Source organism: Bos javanicus, chromosome 15 (assembly GCF_032452875.1).
Source record: "Bos javanicus breed banteng chromosome 15, ARS-OSU_banteng_1.0, whole genome shotgun sequence".
NCBI classification, from domain to species: Eukaryota; Metazoa; Chordata; class Mammalia; order Artiodactyla; family Bovidae; genus Bos; species Bos javanicus.
The window spans coordinates 24,872,662-24,883,353 of record NC_083882.1 but is presented as its reverse complement, the minus strand read 5'-3'; the positions used below and the strand labels follow the sequence as shown (position 1 = coordinate 24,883,353).

Genomic DNA, 10,692 nt, shown 5'->3' with positions numbered 1-10,692 from the left:
CTGTCTGTGAGCCCGGCAAGGGCTTGTATCAAATTTGTTCTCACACTCTCAGTGCCTGGCAGATGGCAGATGCTAAATAAATATTTACTGATGAACTCTGATTACCCCTGGAGAGACTCACAGAGCCCAAGGCCCGGAACTGCCCTCCCGGCCTCGCCTCCCTCTGCTCTTCAATAGACAACCCACCCGGTAGGCAGCACAAACATCACATCATTCACCCAGCATCTTCCCAAGGCCAGGTTTTGTAACAGGATTGTTTACTCCAGGGGAAATGCCTTTCCAACCATCACCCTCCTTTATAATGCATTTTGGCTGCACTTCCTCCTGAAACCTTCCTTGGTTCTAGAGCAGGAACTAATCCTTCCTTCATCTCTGCTTCTCATCACTATTCCTCTTCCCAGTTCATGCTGCCTTGTCCTAGGGCCCTGTAGCAGCTCAATGGGTGCTTAGCAGAAGTGTGAAGCCTGTTGTCTCAGCTAATTGTAAACCTTACCCTGTCACTACCCATGTCTCACACACATTAAGTAAAAAGCATTAGTCACTCAGTCGTGTTTGACTCTTAGCCACCCCATGGACTGTAGCCCACCTGGTTCCTCTGTCCATGGAATTCTCCATGCAAGAATTCAGGAGTGGGATGCCATTCCCTTCTTCAGGGGATCTTCCTGACCCAGGGATGGAAACAGGTCTCCTGTTTTGTAGACAGATTCTTTACCATATGAGCCACCAGGGAAGTCATGAAGCACTCAAATGCCCATTCACAGGCAACCCATGAAGCATATATGGTAACCTGATGGTCGAGTCAAGAAGCCAACAGCTCCTGATGTGAAAGCTCGTGTTAACTAACATCAGGGCCCCAGAAGAATATCGCCCAGGTATATGCCCACACTTCCTACAGGGAGGCAGAGACTGGGCACCTCAGTCCTGCCAAGAACACCCACCCCAGACACTCTCCCCATATGCCCACCCACCTGCTCTTTGCCTGATGCTTTCCCAGCCCAGCTCAGCTTTCTGGTCGCACACTCCAGTGCATACTTGGAGCTCGCCCTGGATGGGATGTTAGCACTCAGCTTCTGGGTCCGTCGACTTGCAGGCAAGTTCTAGGAGCTAGTCTTGATGTAAACCCAGCCTCTGGGAGTCAGCCTCACTGATCACTCTTGTGGTGGCTCCATGGATAGATGTGACCCACCTCTACTACCATGATCAGCACACAAACACATACATGCACACACACACACACACACACGCATGCACATGCCCACATACACAAAAAATATACCCCAGATACACACACATGGGGTAGAATGTGATCAAGGGCGTCAATGTTGCAACCACGTTTACTGTGAGGACCAGCCCTAGGCAAAGGTTCTGACACTACACAGTGTCCAGCTGGACGCAGGCACTTGACAAATATTTGTTGAATGACTAAATTGCTTGCTTGCCCACCTCCAATGCCACCCATCGCCACTGATTTGACACTCCTCCTCCCACTCTGAGCACTGGCCTGTTCTACCATACGACATGTATTAGCAGTCCCTCAAGGGACAGAGCCCCAATCTTGGAATCCAAGTGTCTTCAACTTTTCTTTTTTTAATTAATTAATTAGGCTGCCCGAGGTCTTAGTTGCAGGATGTGGGATCTTAAATCTTCATTGCAACATGCAGGATCTTCAGGTGGAGCATGTGGGATCTAGTTCCCTAACCAGGGATTGAACCCGGACCCTCTGCATTGGGAGTGCAGAGTCTTAGCCACTGGACCACCAGGGAAGTCCCTGTCTTCAGTTTTTCTTGAAGTTCACCCAGCACAGTATGTTGTCTCCCCTCTGGGTCTCAGTATCTGTACCGGAAGTTCTTGCCCTTCACCCCGACTCCTTCACTTGGCTTACTCTTGGTCACCCTTTCACCAATTTGCTCCCTACTTCCCTCAAAAAGTCTTTCCCATGTGTCCCATCCCTGCCCAGACGGGGTAAGGTGGGGTTCACTGGACAGCGAAGGAAAACAATTCTCTAGCTCTCTTCAGAACTCCTTATGCCATCTTATCACATCCTGTGACAAGGTCTCTACAAGGTCAGCCAAGCTTAAAAAACACACAAGCTCGCTCACATGGTTATTTACTAAGGGTATTCATGTTATACCTTTTGGGTGTCACAGAAACCCTGGGGAGAGGTGTGATGATTTCCATTTCAGAGATGGGGAAACTGAGGTTCTGAGATATTAGGTGCCCACCTAAAGTCACAAGAGCAAGTTGAATCAGAGAGCCAAGTATCAAAATCCATGCGTGTGCTTTCCATTTCAAGGGGCAAGGCTGCAGGATTAGCAGGCATGGGGAGGGAGTTGGAGACTGAGCTCAGAAGGTGGGCAGTCCGAATTGCCTAAAATCAGAGAGTGGGAAGGGTCCTTCCCACTTTATTCCACGCAACCCTGAAGGAGCCCAGATGGAAGGAGACGCAGCTTTCTTTCTCTGGCCCAATTCTTTTTCCCAGCCTGGGGCCATTAGTGGAATACATTATAAACCTCTCTGGGAGAAGCATCCCAATTGACCTGGCGATCATCTGCCAGCAAGCGTTAGAAGTGAAGCTGGTGAAATGGAGAGAAATACAATCGAGGTGGCAGAGGGATGGCCCCAAGCCCGCCCCCCGCCCCCAACCCGCTCCTCCAAGCCTCTGCCTCTAGTCCCCTCTCCGGGCCACCAGGAAGAACAGCCCTGTGTAGTCAGAGCGGTTATCCAAATGGGTCTCAGCGGCCCGAGTGACCTTCTCCAGCTTCTCAATGATGAAGCCAGCCTCCTGCAGGGCCTCCCGCAGGAATTTCTCATTCAGGGGCAGAGTGGAGAACCTCTTGTCCCCCACCATGAAGAAGGTGGTCTCGAAGCCCCCGCTCAGCACCAGATGGCCCCCGGGCCGGAGCAGGGTCCTGAGATGGCGCAGGGCATCCCGGCAGGCCTGCGGGGTGGGGCAGGCAGCCTCAAGACAGAGGGAGGAGATGAGGCCGTCGGCGGGGGGCAGGACCGCGGGCTCCAGGGGCCGTTCTTTCAGGACATCACACTTGAGCACCTGGGTGACAGCTCTCCTTACGTGCTCCTCCTTCTCGGCCCACTTATCTCTGGACGGGAAGGAAGAAAGAGAGAGGCCGGCTGGGTCATGCTCACCATGTGGACCACTCACGTCACTCCCAGCCATTCTCTGCCTGGCGTTCCGGCTCCCAGAGCAGCAGGCTGCCGGTTCTACAGATGAGAAAACTGAGTCCCATAGAGAGAGCAGCTGGGAACAAAGTGAAGCCCAGCACCTGCCCACCCTGGGGTCACGGGTCAGGGGCCCCCTTCTGGCCCTGCACCCCTGGAGGTTAGCCCATTCTCTTTCTGCTAGCCCGTATCTCACATGACCCGACAAGTGCCCCCAGAAACAGAATGTCTGCCTGGACTCAGAGGAGCAAAACTACAGTGTGAGCTTGGGGGACATTGTGGGGGCTGGCCACCCCATTCAACCTCCTCCTCGACTCACACATTCCCTTCTTACCTGTTCTCAGGATGTGGGCCACATGCATTATGCAGTATGAATAAGTACTAGCACTTAAAGGCCTACTCTTTCCAGCTCTGTATTTTTTAAAACACGTAGTCTTAACATACACTCTACTGTATATAAAATAGGTAAACAGCAAAGACCTACTTAGAGCACAGGGAACTATACTCAATATCTTTTAATAACCTAAATAACCCATAATAGAAAAGAATCTGAAAAGGAATATATATATATATATATATATATATACACACATATAAGTATATGTGTATGGAATCATAGTTTTGTTCAGTCACTAAGTCGTGTCTGACTCTCTGTGACCTCAGGAACGGCAGCACGCCATGCCCCCCTGTCCTTCACTATCTCCTGGAGTTTGCTCAAACTCATGTGTTGAGTTAGTGATGCCATCCAATCATCTTATCCTCTGTTGCCCCCTCTCCTTCTGCCCTCAGTCTTTCCCAGTATCAGGGTCTTTCCTAATGAGTCGGCTCTTTGCATCGGGTGGCCAAAGTATTGGAGTTTCAGCTTCAGCTTCAGTCGTTTGTTATATACTTGAAACTAACACAACACTGTAAATTAACTATACCTCAATGTTTAAAAAGTAAAAAATAAATCATAGTTTTAAGCAGAAGGAATAAGAAACTAATGCACAACTTCAACCATCTTAACTAGGGAGGATGATATTTGGGGAGTGGAAGGGCAATGGTAGACCTTCCTGGTGCCTTGAAATTAAATGAAAATATACAAGGTAAGTAAATTCTGTTCCACTTGCCATGCAAGATTGTCTTAATTCTAACCCTTATCTCCTGCAATCCACAAAAAGATTCCACAAGTTTAGAGCTCCCTGGAAGTTGTAACTGGAACAACAGGGCACCAGCCAATCAGAAAGGAGGCAGCCGGGAGGGTTCTCCTGCTTGGGCTCAGACCTTGGCTTCCTTGTGGACCTTGGTGATGTTTCCTCCTGGCTCCAGGTTTGTCTCTAGACAGCTCTTCCTATTGCCTGTTTTGGTCTTTATAGGATTCATATCTCACTCTTCCTCCTTTCTTCTTCGGGTTCCACTGAATTCCTTCCTTCCTTCTCAGCCTCCATCTACCTTGCCATTTGTACACAAACTCCATGGAAAATTCTTGATTAGGAGCTAAGTGAAGATCATGCAGATCTGAAAACAAGCAACAACCCCCTTACCTGTTCCCCTCAAGCTCACACACGTATTTCACCACTGGAGACCAGTCAAACGCCCCTGGCATCTTCTTCAGCCACTTCTCCAGCTCCTGGAGGTTCTTGTCTGTGTAGTCAGTGGCGATGATCTCTTGGAAAGACTCACAGGCAGAGAGGAACTGGTAGATGGTGGGCCCAGAGCCGATGTCAATCAGGAGTTTCCCTTCCAGCCCACCTGTTTCAGAATAGGAATATTCCTTCTGAATCATTAGTACCTGGGTACTTTGGCCACCTCATGCGAAGAGTTGACTCATTGGAAAAGACTCTGATGCTGGGAGGGATTGGGGGCAGGAGGAAAAGGGGACGCCAGAGGATGAGATGGCTGGATGGCATCACCGACTCGATGGACGTGAGTTTGAGTAAACTCCGGGAGTTGGTGATGGACAGGGAGGCCTGGCGTGCTGCGATTCACGGGGTCGCAAAGAGTCGGACACGACTGAGTGACTGGACTGACTGACTGACTGAGGGCTCCAAGGCCCACGCTTCCCAAAAGATTCTGCTCTTCTTGCTCCACTGGGAGAGGCCACAAGGACTTGACCATCGGGGCATGTAACCTCCAGGACTGGGAACTTTGCTGCACTAACAGCTCCAGCACACTGAGCATGGAGAGTTTTTGCAGGAGGGGAGTGTTAGGAACAAGAGAGCTTGTTTAGGGGTAGAGTGTTAAAGAACCAGCATCGACATTTCACCTACCAATTTACCACTGTAAAGTGTCCAGGACTTCCCTGGTGGTTCAGTAATTAAGAATCCATCTGTCAGTGCAGGGGACACAGTTTGATCCCTGGTCCCAGAAGATTTTACATATTACGGGGCAACTAAGCCCTCAAGCCACAACTATCGAGCCTGTGCGCCCTAGAGCCTGTGCTCCACAAGAGAAGCCCACACACGACAATTAGAGAGGAGCCCCTGCTCTCTGCAACTAGAGAAAGCCCACACGTAGCAATGAAATAAATACATTAACTAAATTTTTAAAAAGTGTCCAAAGGAAAAATCTGATTCCATTCTTGAGTACACTGGTTGCCCTGTCCCAAGCACTCTTTGTTGATGTGCCCTATGGCCCCACTGAGACCACATGTAATGTTCCAAAGATCAATCAGCAAACATGTATTGAATATCAACTGTATCCCAGAAACTTGCTTGGCAGTTTGGGGACTAAAAGGAGAAAACAGGGCCTGTGAAGAACACTTGGCCTCCCCTTCCTGTCTTGTTTCTCTCCATCCACCAGAGACTGGTTGACACAAAATATCAAGAGTGTTTGGACCTTGGCAAGGGGCTTCCAGGGGCTTCCCAGGTGGCACTAGTGGTTAAAAAAAAAAAAAAAACACCACCTGCCAATTCAGGTAGACATAAGAGATGTGGATTTGATCCCTGGGTCAGAAAGATCCCATGGAGAAGGGCATGGCAACCCACTCCAGTACTCTTGCCTGGAGAATCCCATGGACAGAGGAGCTTGGTGAGCTACAGTCCATGGGGTCACAGAGTCGGACATGACTGAGCGACTGAGTACACACACAGGGGGCTTCCAAGATAAACATGGCCAAGAGGACAGAAAACTAACTGGTCCTGACTGACTGCTGAGATGAGCCAGCTAATCTGCTACTACACTTGCTTGCCTGTATGTTGTTATATCTGTAGGGTACTGCTGCCGCCAAGTCACTTCAGTTGTGTCCGACTCTCTGCGACCCTATAGACGGCAGCCCATCAGGCTCCACCGTCCCTGGGATTCTCCAGGCATGAGTACTGAAGTGGGGTGCCATTGCTGTAGGGTTCAGTAGCAAATAAATTGAAGTAGGCATCAAAGGCTTAAGAAAATTTGATGGCAGAAAATTTTAATTGGAGAAATTCTGGCTACTGGGTTATGTTTTCTTCCCATATGAATGATGAAAAGATACCCAGCATTTGATTTTAGTGGTCCAGCCAGCCTAGCACTATACTTCCCTGGGGCGGCAGTGACGGGGGAGGTGCAAATCTGAGAGCCAACCACTCACGATGTTTGCATGGGCCACAGCGGCAATCAGGCAGAAGGGCAAAGAAGCAAAGCTTCCCTACACTTTCGGATGCCCTTCAGGTTTCCCTTGCAAGGGATAGGGAGAAGACAGGCCTATTCAGGATCATCAAAGACCACAGCTCTCAGGCTTTATGGGAAGAGAGAATCTGACCTCAGAAACTTTGAGAGGATGCCACCATGTACCATACATCAAGTGTATCTAAACTCTTCCTAACCTCTTTGGTACTCCAGTCGTTAAGAATCCGCCTGCCAATGCAGGGGACACGGGTTCAGTCTATGACCAGGGAAGATTCCACATGCCGTGGGGCATCTAAACACTCGAGCTGCAACTGCTGAGCCCACGTGCCTAGACCCCATGCTCTGCAACGAGAGTAGCCACCGCAGTGAGAAGCCTGTGCACCTCAACAAATAGTAGCCCCAGCTCCTTGCAATTAGAGGAAACCCTTGTGGCGCAAGGAAGAACCAGTGCAGCCAAAAATGAATAATAAATAAAATAAATTAAAAAAAAAATCTTCCTGTAGGGCAGAGGCACACCCTCTGAAGATCCCAAGTTGCTATTAATGGTCTGGCCATCCTTTCCCACTCCTACTCGAGGACTGCCCTACAATGAAAGAAAACCAGCATCTGGTTTAAAATTTGTGTGGCCACCCTTCCTCCCACAAACCTGCCCCAGGGCTGAAGGGGATCAGCACCTGGTTTAAAGGTGGCATTGTAGTGTTTTAGCAGGAAATGGAGGACTTCATCCCCGACGGGATCCTGGTTCATCCTGTAATACTCCAGGTAGGATGTGGGCTCAAAATTCTCCTGGTAGACATCAGGCTCCTGGCGTTCCTGAAGAGCCATGGAGAGCAGTGAGTTTTGTCCAGGAAGGAGCAGCACGCAAACTGATTCCCTGGGCCCTTCTTTGTGGGGCTCAGACTTTGTCCTCCCTCCAGCCCTCAGAACAAACACTGGGATGAAGACCAGAGCAGCCAACAAAGGATGTTTCCTGAACCTGCCTCCCTTTGGCCATTCACCTCTCCAGTTCCCTTCCCCAGCCCCCAGGCTTTTCAGTAGCTCTGGCTTGTTTGGAAGTGTTAGTCTCTTTTGCTCCATTTATTGCATCCTCTTCTACAATGATTTTTCGAACTATTTAAAAAGCACGTCTAATTTTTAAACAAAATCTCCAGCAAAGCCCCACTATAGATGAGAGATCCCAGGATGAGATATCTTGTGCTTAGTCGCTCAGGCATGTCTGACTCTTTGTGACCCCATGGGCTGTAGCCCACCAGGCTCCTCTGTCCATGGGAATTCTCCAGGCAGGAATACTGGGGGGAGGGGGGTTGCCATGCCCTCCTCCAGGGGATCTTCCCAATGCAGGAATTGAACCCAGGTCTCCTGCATTGCAGGCAGATTCTTTACCTTCTGAGCCACTAAGGAAGCCCTGGATGAGATGTCTTCAGATCATATCAGATCAGTCGCTCAGTCGTGTCCGACTCTTTGCGACCCCATGAATCGTAGCATGCCAGGCCTCCCTTAGTTAGTTTTTAATTTTTAGTGTTTTCTGAACTACACACCCACCCTCCAACACAACACCCTGGTTTCTGTCCTAGACAACTGAATAAACGTTGATAGTATTTAGTAAAACAGGGAAGACAAGAAGAAGAATAGGTTATAGTTGGGGAGTGAGGAGAGTAAGATGATGAGAGGAGATGGGTTTTGTTTTGAGTATACTCAACTTGAAACTGAAAAATCTAATCTAACTTGGATAAAGTTCTAGAACTCACAGAAAGATCTCAGCGGGAGCTAACAGATGTTGTGGGACAAGTGTACAAAATTGTTCTATGACTGAACTAAATTTCTTCTCGAAGCCCCATGCAAATGGGTGGTAGACATTTTATCTCAATTATGTAGTCTTCCTTTACCAGGGGTGAGGGTGGGGAACTTACTTGGTGCCAGGCACGGGAGCTGGCACTTTTTTTTCATCCATGCTGTTGGCATCGAATGAGATCTTGTTGCATAATCTGGTCCCAGCTCACTGATTAACAAGGGTTGCAACATCCTTTCCCAACCTCCATGCCTGTATATCTCTCTCTCTTTTTCCTGTTTCCATTGCCCACTCAGGAGCAAGGGAAATCACTCTTCTGCTCCTCAGGATGTTCTGGGCTGTGAAGCCATCACATCTGTGTGGGCTCAGTAGTTGGGGCTCACAGGCTTATTTACTCCAAGGCATGCAGCATCCTCCCATGTCCCCTACATTGGCAGGCAGAGTCTTTACCACTGAGCCACCAGGGAAGCCCCAGAAAATTTAGATCCTTCTGTGTGGTAGAGCCTCTTGTTTTCTGGTTTTATAATTGGTATCTATGTTATGGTGTTTTGAACAGAGTATATTACTTTATATTATTTCTACTTTGGGGACATTTTATAATTCTCTGGTGCAACCAAGCTCGTGTGCCATAGCTATCGAGCCTGCACACTCTAGGGCTGGGGGCGGGGGGTCGCAGCTACTGAACCCCCAAGCTCCCTAGAGCCCATGGCCCACGATAAGAGAAACCACCACAGTGAGAAGCCCGTGCACTGCGACTACAGAGTAGCCCCAGTTCGCCACCATTAGAGAAAAGCCCACGCAGCAGCAAAGATCCAGCACAGCCAAAAACAAATAAATAAAATTTAAAAAAAATTTTTTTTAATTATCTGATAAATACTTTCGGATCAATGAGAAAATCAAAACAAAAATTTTAAACTCTATAGAAAAAAACTATTTAGGAAGGAATTCTGCAGATAAGCATCTATAAGACACAGATAAAACAGGGGAAAGTTCATGATGCTAAATATTCACATTAATAAACAAGACAATGAATGAAGCATTCAAATCAAGGAATGAAAAAAGATTCAACACATTTAAAGAAAGCAAAATGGTGAAACTGATAAAAATAAAAGCTGACATTAATAAAGGAATGAAGTTATAAGTACAGCCACCAGATTGAGCTGGGCGAAAGGAAGATGAAGAAATGTAGGCAGAGGGTGTAAACAACACTTCCAGAGCTTGGCTGTGAAGGGGAAGAAAGACGTGGGGCAGCAGTAAAAGTGGATAAGCCTTAGACAGGCATAGAAACACCAAATATTTTGACAGTAGAGGAAAAGGCAAGAATGGGTGCCAATACAAGTCAGGTTGATAGGAATGAGTAAGAAACTGAGATCACGGCTGGAAATTGTATTTTTCTTGAAAATAACAAGTACAGATGTTTGAAATTTGAGGTGAGAATAAACAGCAAATGGAGGGCAGACACTGGGGACGTACAGAATTACTAGGTATTTTCAAAGCCCTGGGTAACTGGATAAGAGTTTATTCTTGATAAAAGTTTATTCTTCCCAGAAGTTTCCGCCCCCCCCCCCCCCCCCCCCCGCCCCCAGCGTTCTTAGAAGTCTGGTTCCAGGAAAAGTGAAGATACTGGGCTGATGTAATGTTGGAATTTTCCTAAACAGGTGGAGCAGAAGGCAAATGGATAAAAGGTAAAAGAGATAGCTATCTATTCACTTATTCAAAATAGGTGCACTCACTGAGCATAGACTTGGCAGCTAAACTGCTTAGATTCAGAATCTAGCTCCACCACTTAAAAGATATACTCTTGGACAAGTCATTTAATCTTTTTTCTCTTTGCCTCTTTTTTTTTTTTTTTAATCTAGAACTCATGAGGACAGTAACTTACTCCCACAGAGTTGTTGAGAAGATTAAATGAATAGATTCAAAGAACTTAAAACCGAAATTTCACTTCTGGCCACTAACAAATATTGGAGCTGCCTTTCACCATAAACAGCTACAAAGCTAGACAAAATGACACGTGTTTTCAGGCACTGGACCATAGGCAGTGCACAGCTGCAATTCCTCAGAGAAGAACACATAAAGTGAGCCCAGCTCTCACGAGCTGACTGCCTGGGGACAAATGTCCTGACTGCAGCACGAAGGAGTGC

The 10,692-nt window shown here is 47.9% G+C and overlaps 1 protein-coding gene and 1 non-coding gene across 2 annotated transcripts; both read right to left on the bottom strand.

Annotated features, from left to right (window-relative positions):
• Positions 1–1,690: 1,690 nt before the first annotated feature.
• Positions 1,691–1,763, bottom strand: TRNAG-CCC (transfer RNA glycine (anticodon CCC)). Its single transcript has one exon. It is a non-coding gene; the product is annotated as a tRNA-Gly (tRNA).
• Positions 1,764–2,091: 328 nt separating this feature from the next.
• Positions 2,092–10,096, bottom strand: LOC133261758 (nicotinamide N-methyltransferase-like). Its single transcript, XM_061440366.1, has 3 exons — positions 7,434–10,096; positions 4,701–4,908; positions 2,092–3,098 (listed from the first exon to the last, which is right to left on the bottom strand). The coding sequence occupies exons 1-3, from the start codon at positions 7,834–7,836 to the stop codon at positions 2,666–2,668; spliced, it is 1,044 nt and encodes a 347-aa protein (XP_061296350.1). The 5' UTR covers positions 7,837–10,096; the 3' UTR covers positions 2,092–2,665.
• Between the last annotated feature and the right edge of the window lie 596 nt (positions 10,097–10,692).

Bases quoted from the DNA above. Each gene is read 5' to 3' on its own strand.
- LOC133261758 (XM_061440366.1), bottom strand. From the start codon at position 7,836: ATGGAGCAAAAGAGACTAACACTTCCAAACAAGCCAGAGCTACTGAAA. The intron at 4,909-7,433 runs GTGCTGATCCCC...ATTCTGAAACAG, and splicing joins CAATGCCACCTTTAAACCAG to GTGGGCTGGAAGGGAAACTC. The intron at 3,099-4,700 runs GTAAGGGGGTTG...CTTCCCGTCCAG, and splicing joins TGTGAGCTTGAGGGGAACAG to AGATAAGTGGGCCGAGAAGG.